The following is a 21961-nucleotide window of genomic DNA, read 5'->3' on the forward strand; positions in this document are numbered from 1 at the left end:
CTGGGGAGTCTCATAGTAACTACACTGTATCATAAGTATCCATTGCTGGGACCAAAATCTTGAAGTAGGGTCTGGGGAGTCTCATAGTAACTACACTGTATCATAAGTATCCATTGCTGGGACCAAAATCTTGAAGTAGGGTGTGGGGAGTCTCATAGTAACTACACTTAATCATAAGTATCCATTGCTGAAACCAAATTTTTGATGTAACCATAAGTCTGTTAATAGCCATATATTCATAACTGATAGTTTCCTAGGATGAGACCCAACCAAGTTTGTGGGAACAAATTACCTTCACACATATTTAGGGGTCAAGGTCACATGCCTCAAGTTTGTTATAATACTCCAACATCTTCTTGAAATGAAGCAAAATACTTGAGAGCTTGTTTTAGAGTGTGGTAAAAATTGTTGGTGGTAGGTTTATGTTGCACAATATCTGTTCCGAGATTAAAAAATTCAGTCCAGAAAAGGACCAAGTTATAGGTAAGTTAAGTTTTACCTGGATTGCAGCTTGAAAATTTTGAATACCAGGTGAAGAATGCATTTCATTGGGCCTCTTGTTATAGTTCAAGCAGAAAATGTGAGGTGTTTGATGACCTCTTGTTATAGTACCATTCACAATTGTATAACCTAACCATACTAACCAGGGCTCTTGATCTGCCAGATTTGGGGCCGATATACAAAATAGTATCTTTTTATCCCACTTTAGACCCCAATTCTAAGGAAAACACCACTATTTTTCCGAATTCTAAGGGCCCCGGGGCCCAGTCCCAAAATGGGGTGTGAGAGCCCTGCTAACATTTTATGATGGTAGGATTATAGCTATGGAAGTTCAACACTCAGCTGTGAGAAACATAAAGCTACTGCTTGTGCTGAAAACCAATGTGATATGACTTGTTTTGATTACAGAGAAGTACTGGGAAATGTGTTCCTTTAGTGAGTCGGTAGCTATGAAGCTGGCCATGACCTGCCCAGAGGAATTTGTCAACCACAACAAACGCTTCCTAAGTCGGGTGTACCCAAACAGTCTGAGGGTGGACTCGAGTAACTACAATCCTAGGGATCTCTGGAACTGTGGCTGTCAGATGGGTAGGTGTGATTTTACCTAACACTTAGTAAGTGGGACAGATATGGTGGTAGGATATGTAGTTACCATAATCATTTTGTCTGACCAGACATAACAAAATATCTCATAACACCCTTAACCTATTTAGATCATATTCACATCTTGGTATATAATATCACATTCTATGATTAAATTTTGGTGGTTGTTGATCAAGTTTTAAGGGTTAAAGGTCACACCTGACCACTTTTGTTATGACATGATCATTTAGTGAGGGGTATAGCTATGTAAGTCTATGTGTACTTTGATTTTATTGTTTGATACTGTTGGATATAAAAAAACTGGAGAATATCAGTGATAAAGGTTGTAGAATTGATGTTTTCATATATACTGACTTTTGTTGACAGTGGCCATGAATTACCAGACGCCTGGCTTAATGATGGATTTGTACAATGGCTGGTTCCTCAAAAATGGTAACTGTGGCTATATTCTCAAACCGTCCATTATGAGGGAGGAAATTGCCTACTTCAGTGCCAACACAAAGGAAGTCATTCCAGGGGTCTCACCACAGATTCTCCACATAAAGGTACAATGGAGGGACCTCACTCTGAACATTGTACATGTAATATTTATCTAACAATAAGTCCATGGCAGGTATAGGTTATACCCTACCTTCAGTGTAACAGTCTGATAGTATAATCATATATCTGCAGTTACCATCGTATTATAGTCTATAACCTTTTAATTTTCATTATCTTTATACATTGGTAATGCTAGTCTCTCTTGCCTGCAAATACTCTATAACCTTTAAATTCTCATTATCTTTATATATCAATAATGATAGTTTCTCTTGCATGCACAAGGATATGATGTTGTGAATGAAGGACTGTCTCATCACATTATCCTATAGCACACTGGGGATCAAATTTAAATTTTACTCATTTTGAGATGCCACCACAAAATAAATTCTGTTTGAAATATAGTCCTTTTGTCAAACTTTTGAGGTTTTTAGGTCACCTGAGACAAAGTCTCATGGTGACCTATTGCAATCACCTTCATTCAGCATCGTGTGTCTGTAAACAATTTAACATTTTCAACTTCTTCTAAAACAAACCTCTGATCCGTTTTCAATGAAAATTTGCAGAAACCTTCCTTGGCCTAATATTAACCAAAATTTGGAATTATACAGTCCCCATCCCACAGGAGCCTGAGGGGCAGTGTCAAATTGACTTGGATTTCAAAAATCTTCTTCTCGAGACACAGATATGCTAGAATGAAACACTCTTTATGCATGGAAGCATCTTAAGGTGCTTTACCAAAATTGTGAATGTCATGGCCCCAAACTCTCACATCTCCCTGTGGAGAGGGGGTAAAGTTTACTTTAGTTTATATAGGAAAGCTAGATTTTTAATTATAATTTGTTTAATTACAATTGGAAATATTTCAAACTTGGTTAGAATTATGAGTGAAGGATGACAGCTTGATGGTATGCTCATTTTTATCCTGACTGACCTCCAGGGGCTGATGGGCGGGGCCAAAAGTGGTCAAATTTACTTAAATTTCAAAACTCTTCTCAAGACCCAGATATGGTAGAATCCAATATTCTTCATGAATGGAAGCATCTAAGGTGCTTTAATTACCTAAATGAGTCTCACATTTCTTTCTGGGGTTGAATTTGTTTTAGACTGTAATTTTCATAGAAAAATTGCGTTTTTGAGCATAGTGTTGCTTATTTCCCACTGGAAATAACTTTGTAAGAGTTATCAGTATAGGGTGACAGTTTTGATGGTATATATTGACACTGGCTTCCTATATTCAGTGTCACAATTTCTGTTTCATGACACTTGATAACTACCCTTTAACCTTTATATTCAATATTGCTCATCTCAGGTGACCGTCAAAGCTGCTAGGTTTCTTGTCTTTTACAGAATCTCAATATATATGTAACACGGGATTTTGTATTCAGCAAATGATAACATGAATAGATGAGAAATATAAAAAAAAAAAACGTTGTTTGTTTTGATTGTGTGATATATCAGAAAAGCAGAAACAAAAGGCTGTTGCATGAAGGTAGTTTTTGGGCTGACTAAATAAATGTTTCCATTATTATTGTGGTATATGCAGACTTAGAAATTGACAAAAACAAAATGCATTTTCAAATTGATGGGTTATACTTACCAGGTTATTAGTGGTCAGCACTTCCCCAAGCCAAAAGGGTCAGGATCTCGAGGTGATGTCACTGACCCATATGTTACCATAGAGATTTCTGGGATACCAGCCGACTGTGCAGAGGAAAGGACGAAGACCGTGCCTCACAATGGTAGGGACCACTACATTTCTCTTTAAAATTTTACTGTTTTGTTGGTATTACATCTTATCATTCTAGCTGTCCTGAAGTGCAAGAGATGAGATCCTTACCTTAAGTTTCTGAATGGATTATAGTAGTTATGGTGATACAACAGTACTGGATATTTTATAATCAGTAATTATGGAAATCAGACCATGTTCCACAGTGTATTGTTTGTAGCAATTATGATAATCTGACATTGTTTCTTAATAGATTGAATGTAGTAATTATGTTACCAGGCAATCTGACGTAAATTCCTAATACATTGATTTTTGTAATTTAGTAATCTGATATTGTTTCCTAATAGATTGATTGAAGTAATTTCAGTAATCTGACATTGTTTATTGGTAGATTGACTTTAGTAATTACGTATAATTTGACTTTGATTCCTAGAAGATTGATTTTAGTAATTATAGTAATCTGACATTGGTCCCTATCTACTTAGTACCTGGTAGTTACTGGATGAAATATAGATTAAATTTTGTTTGAAGAGTATGACTTTCAATTTCATGTTCACAGGTTATTGCCCAATATTTGATGAGAGCTTCGAGTTCCAGATCAATCTGCCAGAGCTTGCTCTTGTGCGATTTGCTGTTTTAGATGATGAATTTATAGGCGATGAATTTATAGCTCAGTATACTGTTCCTTTTGAATGTATGCAAACAGGTAAGGGTTACTTTACTGGTGAAGTTTATATTGATTTTATTATGTCTTAGTATATATCTGATCTCCAGAAAAGTATCAGATAGAACACTTGTATATATCTGATCTCTAGAAAAGTATCAGACAGAACACTTGTATATATCTGATCTCTAGAAAAGTATCAGACAGAACACCTGTATATATCTGATCTCTAGAAAAGTATCAGACAGAACACCTGTATATATCTGATCTCTAGAAAAGTATCAGATAGAACACCTGTATATATATGATCTCTAGAAAAGTATCAGATAGAACACATGTATATATCTGATCTCTAGAAAAGTATCAGATAGAACACCTGTATATATATGATCTCTAGAAAAGTATCAGACAGAACACCTGTATATATCTGATCTCTAGAAAAGTATCAGACAGAACACCTGTATATATCTGATCTCTAGAAAAGTATCAGACAGAACACCTGTATATATCTGATCTCTAGAAAAGTATCAGATAGAACACCTGTATATATCTGATCTCTAGAAAAGTATCAGACAGAACACCTGTATATATCTGATCTCTAGAAAAGTATCAGACAGAACACCTGTATATATCTGATCTCTAGAAAAGTATCAGATAGAACACCTGTATATATATGATCTCTAGAAAAGTATCAGACAGAACACTTGTATATGTCTGATCTCTAGAAAAGTATCAAATGAACACATGTATATATCTGATCTCTAGAAAAGTATCAGACAGAACACTTGTATATATATGATCTCTAGAAAAGTATCAGATAGAACACCTGTATATATCTGATCTCTAGAAAAGTATCAGATAGAACACTTGTATATGTCTGATCCTAGAAAAGTATATATGTATATATCTGATCTCTAGAAAAGTATCAGACAGAACACTTGTATATGTCTGATCTCTAGAAAAGTATCAGACAGAACACTTGTATATGTCTGATCTCTAGAAAAGTATCAGACAGAACACCTGTATATATCTGATCTCGAGAAAAGTATCAGACAGAACACCTGTATATATCTGATCTAGAAAAGTATCAGACAGAAACCTGTATATAGTATCAGAAAGTATCAACAGAACACCTGTATATATCTGATCTCTAGAAAAGTATCAGACAGAACACATGTATGTCATATCTGAAAATCTCAGACAGAAAGTATATATGATCTCGAGAAAAGTACAGACAGAACACCTGTATATGTCTGATCTCTAGAAAAGTATCAGACAGAACACCTGTATATATCTGATCTCGAGAAAAGTATCAGACAGAACACCTGTATATATCTGATCTCTAGAAAAGTATCAGACAGAACACCTGTATATATCTGATCTCTAGAAAAGTATCAGACAGAACACCTGTATATATATGATTTATGAAAAAGTAAAAAAATAGAGCTCTACCTTGTTGGAAAATTGTGAAAAATAACTCAGATATATTGTTAATATAATTAAAAAGTAATTATAAGATAGCTGCTATTATATGAAATTACAAGTTATGGTGTCTATCCTTAATCTCATGTACTATACCTGTAATTGTAAATTCAGTTTTCCATCTGGACTGTAATTTTTAGAGAAATAAATATAGCTGTATCGTAATATCACATAGATCAGGTATATATCTGTATCAGTTTGTATGAGCCTTAGGATCTGTGTGTGTTACAGGCTATCGTCATATCAACCTTCTGTCCAATACGGGTGATCCGATAGAGAATTGTACACTGTTTGTACACGTGGCAATAACCAATAAACGAGGGGGAGGGGTAAGTCTTCTCTTTTTATATACAATTTATACTTTTGTTGTATGATTGCATGTTAGTGGTTGTCATTTTCTTAGTTTTAGAACATTTTCTTACTCTGGTCTGAATCTGTTTTAGTATATTCTAAAAATGCTGAATTTGACTGCTGCAAGAAAAAATGGAGTAAACGTTAACAATAAGACCAAGTTATGATGATAATTGCTGAAATTTAGAATGATAATTTTTTGTTATATAGGATAATTTCTGTTAATTAGGATGATAATTTCTGTTAATTAGGATGATAATTTCTGTTATAAAGGATGATAGTTTTAGGATGATAATTTTAGGATGATAATTTCTGTTATTTAGGATGATAATTTTAGGATGATAATTTCTGTTATGTAGGATTTAGTATTCTTTAAAGAAATTGGTCCCTATAAAAGTTCTCATTACCTTTATGTTCTACAGAAAGCTCACAAGAGAGGCATGTCTGTGAAGAAGACAAAACACAAAAAAGAATACACCACTCCTAAAACTGTTGGAGTGAAATGTATTGATGAAACATTTAAGGTAAGAATTTACCAGTTTAAAACAGCATGAATTTTCTTTTTAAATATATATGTAAGTTATATCACTTCTGAGTTGGTGTTTCTGGAAATTTAGATTTTTTTTCTTTGTTGAAATAATTATTGAAGTAAACATAATGTTTCTTTCCTGTCAGCAAACAGGGAAGTTGTAGATGAGATCTGCTATGATGTGGAATAGAACTCCTCAGCTGTAGTATAAATCAAAGATATGTTAATACTTGGTATTGTAGTGAATCATTGGGCCTGTTAGCTTCCCATGTCTTAACACGTTTCATGATACATTATGTTTTTTACAGACATCAATTCCACCACTGCGAGAGTGTACAGACTTACGAGAGGATGTCCAAGTGGCTCTCTCAGAATTCAAGGAGGCATGTGGCCTATCGCCAATCGCAAACATTAAACAGTGTATACGTTTGCTGGCCACACGTGTGTCCAATGCCACAGAACAGTCCTCACTCTCAGTCATTATAAAAGGGGAGGTAAGCCACTTTACAGCCAGTTACATATCTATAAAGTGTAGAGTATTTGTTATGTGTATATTAGTATATTCTGTAAGTATTGGGTATGTTCTGTAAGTATTGGTATGTTTTGTCAATGAAATTTCTCACTTTTAATATTGAAAAAAGCAATTATAAGTGATGCATTTACACATGGACCAATGAATTTTGAATATATAAAGTTTATTTTTTTATTAGGGGCATGTTCAATATCTAAGGTAACATATTAATTAATTTTACTTGAAGATGGATGTAAGTGGAGCAGGAAATATGATGCATGATTAAACACTTATAACATATAAGGGATTATTTTTGCCCACAGTATCCCTCATTAGAAGCTCAAGGAAATCTGCCAGATGTACTGAAAAAAGCTCTCCAATCTTTTGTGGAGGTGAGTCTGATGGATGATGCTGTTGTCATTTAGTACAAATTTATGTTGTTTCCCCTTTAATTTTAACTAAAACTTACTAAGAACATTCTTTATAGTCGGGATGATATTTTAACGGAGCTGGCTGTGTGGAATTAATCTCTATTATCGACAGGTACCTTTTGTTTATACTGTTTAGTGATATAATATTCATGTAAAATGAATTCTTTCTTTTTAGCTGGTAGCAGAATGTAAGAACCTGATGGATTCTGCTGATACTGTCCACGACAAAGTAAGCAAAACAGCATCATAACACATACGTTATGTATTGAATTAAGACATTCATATGTGTTTGGGATGTTTGTTCAAATCTGCCATCATCAGGAACTGTTCATTAGTCTGTCTTTAAACAACGCTTATTTTAGCTATTTCTTTAGATCTTGTCGACTCCTTCTGGTCCCTGGTTTTGACAATTTAGTCTTAAGAGGGAGGGGGGCACCTCTGAATTTTGACTTCTGAAGACTGTTTTTGCACCATTTGTTTGGATGGTGCATTCTGATTTTCATTTGTGAAACTAGTTTAATTATGTTACCCAGGTGGTACACACACCTGTCAATACAGACAATACAGTGTAAGAACACAGGAGATGAAAGAGAAATCACCTATTGTGTAATGGTGGGCTCCCTGAGGGATCTCGGGTTTTGATAGCTGTGTATATTTACCTATGTTATCACATCATATTGACCATAGTTGATTTAGCTAACTTCTAATAAATTATACTATAATGTCAAATAAGATAAGACTTTCTGTTCTTCTGTTATTTCATCTCATTGAAACTCCTAAGGATTTGAGATTCGCTGGAATACTAGTAATAAGCTGTACAAATCATCATGGCTGTGACGTTAATTTTCAAATAAATGACATGAAATTTGTTCGACTGATATTGAGTTAGATTAAACACTGTTGTATTTTTTCCCCTTGTTTGTGTTTTAGTTACTTCAGTGTCAGAAAGCTGGTTTAGAATGGCACGAGGACTTGGAGAATATCTGTAGTCAGGCAGGCCTCAAAGGAAAGAAGATGTCTAAGGTTTGTATATATTTCACACTTGGTGAGCATTTTGGACACTTTTTATGTCCCCAACCATTTTATAGGGTAGAGGGTCAGATAATGTTACTCATGTCTGTCCATGCCATCCCATCCAGTCCTGTTCTGAATCAAAGGATGGCAATGGGAAAAGGTTGAGGTGGAGCTCACACATTTTACAGACATTTTTTAGCTCTAATTTTTAAACATGAATTTACTGTGTTTATGCTACAGTTATGCTACTTACTCAAATAAAGGACGGGCTTATTACAGGACAGAGAAATAACTTTTGTTGGTAAATGTTTTGAACAATAAAACATATTATTGTTCCTGCATGGAAATCAATTACCCAAGCTACAGCATAAGAACATCTCTTAGTTTTATACAGTATCGTCTGTACATTGCACTGTGTGAATTTATCATGTTAGTTTTACAACATTTTAATTCCTTACCATATTACGTGGTGTCTCATTCTGAATCTGTATCACATTTTCACAATTTTTCGACAGATTTGTTCCTATTTACCACCAAAATCTCCTGACATTAAGTCCTACACCTGGTCAGACTATAGGCAATTTGTAATAGGAGTGACAGTATTCATATTTTTTCTTTTTCTTTTTTTTTTTTTTGTCAAAATACTTTCATTACCTGAGAACCTAGAGTTGTGTAAGTACAGTGTAGTGGATTTAGGAATAGTAATATGTCTGTCAGTGCTGATAAAAGGGACGGAAAAGAGGAGACAATTTCAACTTTGTATAAATTTTTTTGATATTTTTTGGGTAAAAAAAAAATTAAAAAAACGTGTGGTTTTATTTTTCAGGCTACAGAAAACTTTGCCTGGAATGTTCGTGTACTGAAGGGTCAAGCTACCCTGATGTTACAGGCAAAAAAGGAGTGTCAAGATTATTTACGACAGGTACGTAACTCTGTTTGAAAAGGAGTGTCAATATTATTTATGACAGTTATGTAACTTTGTCTGAAAAGAAGTGTCAAGATTATTTACGACAGGTATGTAACTCTGTCTGAGAAAGAGTGTCAAGATTGTTTAGAACAGGTTCGTTATTTGATATAAAACCAAGATAACTAGGTCTGCGACGGGCGGAGTCACGGAGACGATAAACCACCATCATCATCATCGTCTGCATTTCTTCTCTTTCGTCACATATTACATGTGGTGGGTGTGATTCCTGTAGCTCTTCACCCAGGACCACCAAATTAATATAGAGCTACATGTTAGATGGTAAAATGACGTGTATAAAAAAATTAAGCAGAGTGGCCCTTGTTGTATTGTATGAATTACACAACACAGTTGAAAAAACAAGCTATACAACAGTATAATTAGTTGAAAATTACCATTCATACCTAAGTTGGATTGAAAATGGCTGTGCTACTGAAACGAGGTTAAATACATGTTACAACTTATGTATCAAACAAACATTTTATTGGAACGATTATAAACTATATTGTGCCAATAGAATGGCTTGAAGATTTGAAGTGTAGATAATACAAATTATATTTCAACTTTGTCTCACATCATTTATACTGTTCAGAACACCTCTTAGTTATGACAGCTTCATTCTTGATGTAGGGAATTTATCTATGTTCTGCAACTGACTGAGTTATTGATATATACCTGTACTAAAGCAGTGTTTAATGATTAATTCAATGAAATCTTATACTGATTGTAGATGAAGGAGGCGGCCAGTTCCTCAGGGTTGATCAAGGATGAAAAACAGAATGGTGTGGAGGAATCTTAGCTGGTAACCATGTAAGTAAACCTAGCTATGTCTGACCAACTCACACCTGTTCTTTAACAAGTGACTGTGTAAGTAAACCTACCTATGTCTGGCCAAGTCTCACCTATTCTTAAACAAGTGACTGTGTAAGTAAACCTACCTATGTCTGGCCAAGTCTCACCTGTTCTTAAACAAGTGACTGTGAAAGTAAACCTAGCTATGTCTGGCCAAGTCTCACCTGTTCTTAAACAAGTGACTGTGTAAGTAAACCTAGCTATGCCTGGCTAAGTCTCACCTGTTCTTAAACAAGTGACTGTGTAAGTAAACCTACTTATGTCTGGCCAAGTCTCACCTGTTCTTAAACAAGTGACTGTGTAAGTAAACCTACTTATGTCTGGCCAACTCTCACCTGTTCTTAAACAAGTGACTGTGTAAGTAAACCTACTTATGTCTGGCCAAGTCTCACCTGTTCTTAAACAAGTGACTGTGTAAGTAAACCTAGCTATGCCTGGCCAAGTCTCACCTGTTCTTAAACAAGTGACTGTGTAAGTAAACCTACCTATGTCTGGCCAAGTCTCACCTGTTCTTAAACAAGTGACTGTGTAAGTAAACCTAGCTATGCCTGGCTATGTCTCACCTGTTCTTAAACAAGTGACTGTGTAAGTAAACCTAGCTATGCCTGGCTATGTCTCACCTGTTCTTAAACAAGTAACCATGTAAGTAAACCTACCTATGTCTGGCTAAGTCTCACCTGTTCTTAAACAAGTGACTGTGTAAGTAAACCTACCTATGTCAGGCCAAGTCTCACCTGTTCTTAAACAAGTGACTGTGTAAGTAAACTTAGCTATGACTGGCTAAGTCTCACCTGAGCTGTAACAGGTGACTGTGTAAGTAAACCTAGCTATGTCCGTCCAAGTCCTAGCAATTCTTTTATCTGGTGACTATGTAAGTAAACCATGTTCTCTACAGGCGTTTTTCTGAGCCCTTATTGACTTGTAATTGCAATAGGAGAAACCAGTATAGGATGTTTGCTATAATTTTATATTGCTGCTTCTTTAATACTAGTAGTACCTAGCAGATTTATTTATATTTCTAATACAATGTACTCCTTATGGTTGTTACAACATTATGTTAATTTATGAAGAAAGTAAAATATATAGCCACTGAGTAGCTAGGTTTGATTTGGACTAGAACATGAGCCATGACTTACAGATGTTCTTTTTTTTTAATTATTTTTCATTATTTGTACTTTGGATGACAAATGTGTTTTATGTTATAGAGTGTACATGATGGCTGTCTGGTTGGTCTAATACACCAAACATCTCATTAGCTGGTCTGATACACGAAACATCTCATTGGCTGGTCAGATACACGAAACATCTCATTGGCTGGTCTGATACACGAAACATCTCATTGGCTGGTCACAGAACTTCTTACCGGCTGGTCCAACCACAAGACTACTTACAGCTGGCTGGTCCAATTCACAAGACATCTTGCTAGCTGGTCCCATATATACAAGACATCTCGCTGGCTGGTCCAATTTATGAAACATTTGATTGGCCAGGTCGGTTTGATGTACTGTGGCCTCCTGGCTGGTTCCAGTGATGTTGCAGACACTCAGGAGTTATCCCAACTCAGATTGACTACACTGTCACTACCTTAAAGGAACACTGTTACCTGAGATCTACTGGATCTATGTGGGAATGTTAAATTCTGCATAATGGATCCCTTATCTGAATTGGATCAGTATTTACAAGTAATAAGTCCATGAATAGAAAGATATCAACCAGTGATATCGCACTAATATGGTGAAAGTCATTACCAATTTCCTGTACATTTAATGTATCTGTAACTTATGTAAATAATTCTATAAAACCAAAATATTCCACTTAGAAATATATCAGATGGATTCATGGGAGTCTTAAAATTAGAGGCTTTTCTAAAGCAACCTAGTTTCTTTTTTTATGTGATGTCTTTGATGGTATATAGATCTAATAAAATGATTTTCAGTATATTCGACCAATTTAATTTCTAGACATTATCAATGTAAAGTTATCTTAATATCTGCTCTAGATTTAAAGACTCTCACATTTCCATCACTCAGAGTTGGAATTTTACTGATTGTTTGTTACCATATTACCAGAATGATTTCCTCTCACGATATTGCCAAATTAAAACCTTAAGCATGTTGTACAGAGAATTGATGAGTCTGGCATTGTAAACAGGCTGGTACTGACGAATGCTGATACATAACACTATATCACTTACCTTCAGCAATAAATGTTTATAATATGGAGGTACTATTTTAAGATTCCTCCTAGAAAATTAATTGATATGTTACTGAATTTGTATATAGAAAGAGAATTTATATCATGTAATAATTGAGTTAGCATAGTGTAAATTTAGTACTGATTTTAATGTTAGTACTTTGTATATATGGTAATAGTGTGTATGTGGGATGTTTACAGTGTGCTCAATTTTGGGTTTCCATCCATTATTTCAGAAAATATATAAAAGAATCGTTTCATGTATAGAATCATATACATAAATGTACATTGAAAGTGGCATCTTCATTTTTGTGATGCCATGTCATCAATGCCAGTTTGGTATATAACTTGGTCATATATCATACGTGTATAAAGGACATGTTCCAGTTATGTCATCGTAGAATTATTCTGTGGTGTAAAGAGTTAAAGAAGGGGCTATTGAAGTCAATGTAAAGTTGAATTTGTCTAATGTAATCATACCAACTGTTCTTTGTTGCAATCCTTTGTTGCATTGAATATATTTCAGATATTTTTATTTCAAACAAGGTATTGAGATGTGACATTTAAAACTGGTTTCTATCTCCAGGTTGTTTATGTAACAAATGAGTTTACTAATGAGTCAGATATTAAAATACCGCATGTTGGGCACATATTTATAAATTAAGCCAAACTTTACTTCAGAACTTAAATTCTCCCCTTTGTTCCAGAGTGTAGTACCAGACTTATCAACTTCCTCTCTTAAGGATGGAGGCTCCTATTTTTGACCCTCTGCTTAAGTCCTCATCAATGAAGAGATAGTGAACTTGCTTAAACATTCAGGAGTTGTAACAAAACCTTTCGTTTTGTGCCAGTGATGCCTCCCCCTCTTCCGAAAGTTTTAGAACTATATTTTCCTTGGTTTTAATGGACTAATACTTCCAATGATATAATTAATTGGCCAAATATATTCAGGATATGTATAAAAATTGTCATTAAAATTTAAAATGTGATGATAAAACCATCAATAATCATTATCCATAAAACCATTAAGATTCTCTAACACACGTTTAAGATTTTCTATCAACACTTGTCATTTTGATTCCATTCATTTTGGACCAGTGGACATTTGCCATTTACACGATCATGTTCTATTTTACAAAAGTGCAATTTTATATTTTATGTTCATCACAGCCATTGATAAAGTTAAATATGTATTTATGTAAATGGAAGATCTGGAGTTTGTTATTTTTAAAAAATTCCTCGTTTTCACGTCTTTGCCATATCACTTATGTACTGATGGGTTATCGCAGGTATGAAAATTTTACCATACCTACCGAACAACGAGCTGAAGGGGGGGGCGACACATAACCTTAAATCCAAAAGAAATTGGTGGGTGTAATTTGTTTGTTTTTTACTGAAACTGCAGTGGATATGGATGGGCTTATTAGTGGACTGATCTGAGTATGTTTTTACACATGTCCACCTATATAGCCTTCCTTGTACTGGTCATCAGGATGGATTACAGAAGGGCTACACGTTACTGTGTCACACAGAACAACTGTTTGTAATTAGTGTGGAATAGTCATATAGATAAGTATATGTAGATTTCTGAACCAATCTTAAACAAGATGTAGACTTAATGACATACCAGATTATGAAATATGTTTGCTGATTAGTGTACTAACATGTATACAATTGTATTTTTTACTGATTTTTTTCTCTTATTGAACATTTTAAGTTTTATGTTGAAGTTTCATTATTCTTGCCGTAAAAGAAACTGATTTTTTAAAAATACTGAATTTTGTTATACTCCTGTTTTTAAAAGATTTTTTATTTCTTATTATTATTTGGAGTGTTAGATTGAATTTTATTTATGAAACAGGTAGCAAGTTGAATGTGAGCTGTTGATTGAGATAATATATAGTTTGTTTTTTGTCTATCATAGAATTATTTTAACTGATTAATTATAATGACCAATGACCTTCAGTATCATCTCATTGACCTTGGTGACATCGACCTATAAGATAGTCACAATGACCTTTAGTATCACAACAATGAGGTTTAAAATGACATAACATTATTTGTGTTCATTACCTTAGATTTCATAACCATTTCCATGAAGATATGAAGGTGACCCCTTGTAGTATATTGACCTCTATAAAACTATCAAAATGGCCTTCAGGAGCATTTTTGTTTATTTTTTATCTATAATTAGAATTGCATTCAGTACTGTTAAAGACAATTATATGTCATATACACAAATATATGTCATATACACAATTACACAATTATATGTCATATACAAAATTATATGTCATATACATAATTATATGTCTTAACATAATTATATGTTAGCTATGTAATTATATGTCAGACATATTTTAGTGTTACATTTGTACAAGACTTTTATCAGGTCAGTAGAGAAATTCTTCCAAGCTCTCAAAGAAAAAGGAGCTAATTTAAGTTAATGATATATTCCTAAACCAATAACCATAAACTTCTATATGTTTTAAAAATTTTGTAATTCACTACCAGATATGTAGTTATATCTTTACATGGGCTACTGTATCTTGACCCTGACGACAGCATACTGCCATGTTATTGTACAGCATCCATAACCTTACACCTGTACCATGGTATCTAGGGCACTCTGTTGTAGGAATAAAAATTTAATAAATAAACCTGTGATATATAATATTTTCAGTAGTTGATGATTCTTTATCTCTGGTACTTACATACTTAATTTGTACTTTTTAAAGCATGGAAAGTAAGTAAATCTCAGCAACTATAGATTATTTAGGTTCTTGGAATGGAGCTCTTTCTGTAAAGTAATATACATCCTTAATGTATTGTCTCTTCATTTGAAATCAAACATTTGATTGAATGAATTACTTTTCCGAAAGTAATTTTACTTTTCAAAGGTTTGGCTCCTGGTTTTTACTATAATATTTTTAAAAGATTTTGAGGTAGTAAAATCTCATCAGACCAAAGTTTCATTTATGATGTGTAATTTATATATATTGTTTGAATTATTAGTCAACAGGCAATGACTGTTTTTGATAGGTAACAGTGACATGAGTAAAAATAATGATCGATTTATTGTTGGAGAGTAACTTTAACTAAAGCAAACCTTCTAAATACCGAGATCAAATAAATTGTGGTTATGTAGAAATGTGTTCATTTCCATGGTCTATTTCTTATTTTTCATCTTGGTTAAGAGAATGTTTGAAAGGATTCTAAAGATTGTTAGTAACCAAGTTTCATGGAAGAATTATTATATTCCTGAATGTTTAAGTGACGTTAATTTACTAATCAACTATTGTCCAGTTGTAAATATTTCTGGGAAATGAGTGATACTCTTTAAGAATGATAATTATTACTAATTATGGAAAATGAGTGACACTCATTTACACAGATCATTGTTAATATTTCTGGAGAAGTGACGCTGTTTTAATCCAATGACCACTCGCCCACAAAAATGAACGTTTTGTCATCCGCATTTTATAGATATTTCATTGTACATTTACATATACATTATTATTCATTTTATAAACACAAAAATCTGTCGTTTATAATTATTTATGATCAAAGTGTTATATACTACATGCTGATTGTGATGTACAACTATCATACATTGGTGGTAACACCGACCCTGTACAATGTGTTCGTAAATCGGCATTCAAATGAAAATTATTAAAAAAAACTGTCAAAATCATGAATATTTTTATTGTAAATATAAACCATTATATGAAATTTCTTTCATGCATGAAAGTTAGGTGTGTTGATTGTTATAGATTTAGACATAGGTATATAAATGTTGGAGAGCTTTGTACAGTTTTTGTTGAATGTATATGCTGATGTTTCTCCATGAGATTTTTTAATTATATGTTTATAGTACAGTAGTCTGAGAGAACTGTGATACTTTAAATAGAATTTTTTCAGATACAAAAACTGAGTTTAAATTTTTAAAAACTATGGTTCATGTCACATTTTTTGAAGAGGCACAATAAATCGGAGAAAAATTCAACTCAAATCATCCTATGCTCAAAGCGGGAAGGAGAAAGCTCAAATAATGATAATGTTAACAAATTAAATTTCTCATCACAGTGGAATGTCGGTCGAAATTCTAACTAATAGAGGTACTTTATATACGTGATTATAAAAGATATTACAATAACAGACATGTGTACACCAAAATAAGAAACTGTACACCAAATAACACATTTTACAAACCTGTGATATGTTCAAGAATCAAACAGTTTTGCATACAAAAACTTTAGAAAAGAATGATTTCAATAGAGAGAACCCTTATCTGATTTACTGTGTTTGATTTATTTACAAGTCTGTACATTTCAAGTGTAACCATGGTAACAGTACAAAATGTTTTAGAAATGATGACAGAGACTTATTACATTTTTACAGTTTTACTTAATCATGTAATTTCTCATCAACGACCTTCCGAGTGACGAATTGTATATTAAATGCACTGTAGAAAGCATACACCTATAAAAACGTACATGTCTGTCGGTAGCAATAGAAGTCTGTGATATTGGTTCTGATGTAGGTATCTTTGAGCATAATACCACTTTCATTATTGCATGCATAATTGGGTCTGTGAAGTAAGTAAAGAGGTCTTAGGAATAATAAGTAATGTTGATCTGATCTTATCTGTTCATTGTGTTTTTATTTATGATGAATGGTAGATAGTACACAAGAGAGTTTGTGTGTGACATATATTGTACAGTTAAATACAGGTGTGTTCCCTTCTAGTCACATTGATGTCTTTGCCATTTTCTTTGTTCTGTTACTTGTTACATAAAACCATTTCTCATTTTGTTCCTTGCTCAACCCAACTGTGGGGATATTCAGTGATAAGTTATGGTTTGTATCTGTCAGATTGGGGTAGGTTGTAAGGCCAGTGTGGAGATTTGGGAGAGATGTAAAGTATGTATATATGGGCAGGTCTATAGTATATATGTATGGGCAGGTCTACAGTATATATAGTATGGGCAGGTCTATAGTATATATGGTATGGGCAGGTCTATAGTATATATGGTATGGGCAGGTCTATAGTATATATGGTATGGGCAGGTCTATAGTATATATAGTATGGGCAGGTCTATAGTATATATAGTATGGGCAGGTCTATAGTATATATGGTATGGGCAGGTCTATAGTATATATGGTATGGGCAGGTCTATAGTATATATGGTATGGACAGGTCTATAGTATATATGGTATGGGCAGGTCTATAGTATATATGGTATGGGCAGGTCTATAGTATATATGGTATGGGCAGGTCTATAGTATATATGGTATGGGCAGGTCTATAGTATATATGGTATGGGCAGGTCTATAGTATATATAGTATGGGCAGGTCTATAGTATATATGTATGGGCAGGTCTATAGTATATATGGTATGGGCAGGTCTATAGTATATATGTATGGGCAGGTCTATAGTATATATGTATGGACAGGTCTATAGTATATATAGTATGGGCAGGTCTGTGGTATATATGTATGGGCAGGTCTATAGTATATATGTATGGGCAGGTCTATAGTATATATGGTATGGGCAGGTCTGTAGTATATATGGTATGGGCAGGTCTATAGTCTATAGTATATATATATGGGCAGGTCTATAGTATATATGTATGGGCAGGTCTATAGTATATATGTATGGGCAGGTCTATAGTATATATGTATATATAGTATATATGTATGGGCAGGTCTATAGTATATATGTATATATAGTATATATAGTATGGGCAGGTCAGGTATATATGTATATATAGTATATATGTATGGGCAGGTCTATAGTATATATGGTATGGACAGGTCTATAGTATATATAGTATGGGCAGGTCTATAGTATATATAGTATGGGCAGGTCTATAGTATATATAGTATGGGCAGGTCTGTGGTATGGGCAGGTCTATAGTATATATAGTATGGGCAGGTCTATAGTATATATGTATGGGCAGGTCTATAGTATATATGTATGGGCAGGTCTATAGTATATATGGTATGGGCAGGTCTATAGTATATATGGTATGGGCAGGTCTATAGTATATATGTATGGGCAGGTCTATAGTATATATGTATGGGCAGGTCTATAGTATATATGTATGGGCAGGTCTATAGTATATATGTATGGACAGGTCTGTGGTATGGGCAGGTCTACAGTATATATGGTATGGACAGGTCTGTAGTATATATGGTATGGACAGGTCTGTAGTATATATGGTATGGGCAGGTCTATAGTATATATGGTACGGGCAGGTCTATAGTATATATAGTATGGGCAGATTCAGTAATATATACCTATGCATACACTACTTGGTTTCTTTCTGACAGAAATGTTTGGTCAGTAATATATACCTGTATATTCACTACTGGAACTCTCACTGACAGGAGAGTTGAGGACAGTAATATATATCTGTATATACACCCTAGGGTCTCTCACTGACAGGAGAGTTGGGGCAGTAATATATATCTGTATATATACACTTAGGGTCTGTCACTGACGGGAGAGTTGGGGCAGTAATATATATCTGTATATATACACTTAGGGTCTCTCACTGACATAAGAGTTGGGGCAGTAATATATATCTGTATATACACCCTAGGGGTCTCTCACTGACATAAGAGTTGGGACAGTAATATATATCTGTATATACACCCTAGGGTCTCTCACTGACGGGAGAGTTGGGGCAGTAATATATATCTGTATATATACACTTAGGGTCTCTCACTGACAGGAGAGTTGAGACAGTAATATATATCTGTATATATACACTTAGGGTCTCTCACTGACAGGAGAGTTGAGACAGAAATATATATCTGTATATATACACTTAGGGTCTCTCACTGACAGGAGAGTTGGGACAGAAATATATATCTGTATATATACACTTAGGGTCTCTCACTGACTGGAGAGTTGAGACAGAAATATATATCTGTATATATACACTTAGGGTCTCTCACTGACCGGAGAGTTGAGACAGTAATATATATCTGTATATACAAACTAGGGTCTCTCACTGACAGGAGAGTTGAGACAGTAATATATATCTGTATATACACTTTTGGGTATATTACTGATAGCAGTGTTGAGTCAGTCATATGTATCTGTTGGGTTTATTATGCTATGTAAATCAGTTTCCTTTTTTTTAAAGTTATATTCAAGAGTTTTAATCATTTAACACACTATTAACACAATGCTGCTGTGCTGATGTTTTGTTTTAAATACTGTTATGTTTTATTATATTTGTATTTCTTTTTTAATGTTTTGCTTTGAAAGAAAGAAACTGTACTGTTTGAGTTGGACTTTATATAGAATAAGTAAAATAGGAAAGTGCTTTATAGAATTCATATACATCATTTATATATAAGATAAAGTTATTATCATCTGACAATAGGTGAGAGCTCTCTGCATCCTTGTAGCATGGAGCAATTGACTTCATGATAGGACCTATGAACAAACCATTGTTAAGTATTGATGTTCTCATCAAGCATCCAGAATATTGATGACATGCAGATTGAGATATTTCTGACCTGTTTATTTGGATATTTATAATATGTTCAGAAATTTATGGTGTAAGATATTTATAGCCTACACATCGATATATTTATAACTTGCATGTTCACATATATATTACATGTTAAGATATTTATGAGGTGCAGGTGAATATATATGTGACATGCAGGTTAAAATATCTAGACATGCATGTTAAGATTTTTATGATGTGCTAATTAAGATATTTATGATGTGCAGGTTATAACATATATGACATGTATGTAAAGATATTCATTAGACAAAGTTAATATTTTAACCTTTGAGATGATTTGTTGTCAATACAATTTTATATCTTCTGTATAAAATTTACGGAACACATTTCCAAGAATTCATGTAGCCAGTTGATAAAATGAAAGTTTTGAAAATTCTTCAAAACTTTCTGAACAGTCCATGTTAATTGTCCTAATGCACAGAGACAGACAGTGGCCCTTTTAAAAGATATAGTGTCAGGGCATTGATAATGAGGTCACAAAATAGGTCATATGACACGATCATCTCATGGCAAAATTTGAAATAGGAAACTTTTGTTTTATCAAAGCCTTTCTGGTCCTATTAGAAAATGTAGAAGAATGTACAATGAGGGCTTGGAAACATTGGGAATGGGTAGTATAGGGTATTGTGTGATGAGACTGGAATCTGATTATCGAATACTGGTGTGTACAGTGTGATCAGTGAATAGAATGTGATTAACGGTTACAAGTGTATGGTGAGCACTATAGTGAGATTAATGGGTACGTAAGTATGATTAATGGATTCAAACGTGTTATTAATAGGTAAGAGAGTAATTAATGGGTAAGAGAGTGTAATTAATTGGTAAGAGAGTTTAATTAATGAGTAAGAGAGTGTAATTAATGGATAAGAGAGTGTAATTAATGAGTAAGAGAGTGTAATTAATGGATAAGAGAGTGTAATTAATGGGTACAAGAGTATGATTAATTGGTTCCAAAGTGTGATTAAAGAGTTCATTGAGACAAGAGTATGAATAATGGGTTCAACATTATGTTTAATGGTACAATTGTGTGATTAATGGGTGTAATGGGAACAAGAGTGATTAATGGGTACAAGAGTATGATTAATTGGTACAATAGTATGATTAATTGGTACACGAGTATGATCAATTGGTACACGAGTATGATTAATTGGTACAATAGTAAAATTAATGGATTTATTGAGTACATTAGAGTAATTAACGGGTATAAGTGTCAATTAATGGATACAATAGTGTGACCAAGGATTTAATGGGTACAAGAGTATGGTTAATGGGTTCAAGAGTGTGATTAATGGGCAAAAGTGTAAGATTAATGAAAACTAGAGGAAGTGGTTTTTAGAGTGTGATAATGACGTACAAGAGTGATCAGACCTCAGAATGTAAGACTTCTATTAAGCAGACAGATTTGATGTTATCTATGTATACTAGATGTGTTTGTCCACTGGTGACTGTAGACTAGCTTACTGTCACATAAGAGATACTCATTGTTATCATGGTTTTGTATTAGTGACAGAGCATTGTTATGTATGTATGATCAGTGGATATTTCACTAGTATCCCATCTCAATAAAACTAAACACCATCAGACCTTTTGTTGTTTATAGTTACACTGTTTTTATTATTTGTTACAATATTTCACTGGGACCCTTAATTGTTACTGAGTTTTGTTTTCCGCAGGGCATCAATGACAGAAATTTATCTGACACAATCAGACACATGTTAATATTATCATCAATATATCCTAACCAAGCTGACGAATGTTTTTTGACATATTGCTATGGTCACTAGCCGACTCCGTCATGTCTGATCATCCATGGGTATTTTAACAAATACATCTGTGTGGAACAGGTTAAATGGTAGTGAATGTACAGAATATGTGCATTTATAGACATCAATCATAATTATCATTGAATCATAGTGGTGTTGGATAAATCAGACATCATGTGTTGGAAACTTGATTTTGGGAGCAGTATTCACAAAAATGTCAACTCATATCATTATCAGGAAAAGTTAAATTGTTCAAATTCAATCATTGACTTTTAAATGAAAATCA

At 33.7% G+C, this 21961-nt stretch overlaps 1 protein-coding gene and 1 long non-coding RNA gene across 2 annotated transcripts in view; both read left to right on the forward strand.

The window, feature by feature from the left end:
- Nucleotides 1-11394, forward strand: part of LOC132548433 (inactive phospholipase C-like protein 2) — a 90364-nt gene extending 78970 nt beyond the window's left edge. The window contains exons 15-27 of the mRNA XM_060212298.1: nucleotides 910-1089; nucleotides 1471-1649; nucleotides 3245-3383; nucleotides 3930-4076; nucleotides 5748-5845; nucleotides 6290-6391; nucleotides 6705-6890; nucleotides 7231-7299; nucleotides 7514-7567; nucleotides 8269-8361; nucleotides 9179-9274; nucleotides 10047-10126; nucleotides 11374-11394. Of these exons, the coding sequence (XP_060068281.1) occupies nucleotides 910-1089; nucleotides 1471-1649; nucleotides 3245-3383; nucleotides 3930-4076; nucleotides 5748-5845; nucleotides 6290-6391; nucleotides 6705-6890; nucleotides 7231-7299; nucleotides 7514-7567; nucleotides 8269-8361; nucleotides 9179-9274; nucleotides 10047-10115 (1412 nt within the window). The 3' untranslated portion in view covers nucleotides 10116-10126; nucleotides 11374-11394. The remainder of the gene's footprint in view (nucleotides 1-909; nucleotides 1090-1470; nucleotides 1650-3244; nucleotides 3384-3929; nucleotides 4077-5747; nucleotides 5846-6289; nucleotides 6392-6704; nucleotides 6891-7230; nucleotides 7300-7513; nucleotides 7568-8268; nucleotides 8362-9178; nucleotides 9275-10046; nucleotides 10127-11373) is intronic.
- Nucleotides 11395-18003: 6609 nt separating this feature from the next.
- LOC132548368 (uncharacterized) lies at nucleotides 18004-18913 on the forward strand. Its single transcript, XR_009554152.1, has 3 exons — nucleotides 18004-18028; nucleotides 18206-18231; nucleotides 18326-18913. It is a non-coding gene; the product is annotated as an uncharacterized LOC132548368 (long non-coding RNA).
- Nucleotides 18914-21961: the final 3048 nt, after the last annotated feature.

This window comes from Ylistrum balloti, unplaced genomic scaffold (assembly GCF_031769215.1).
Source record: "Ylistrum balloti isolate Yb309-2 unplaced genomic scaffold, AGI_CSIRO_Ybal_v1 Utg370010, whole genome shotgun sequence".
Classification (NCBI taxonomy): Eukaryota; Metazoa; Mollusca; class Bivalvia; order Pectinida; family Pectinidae; genus Ylistrum; species Ylistrum balloti.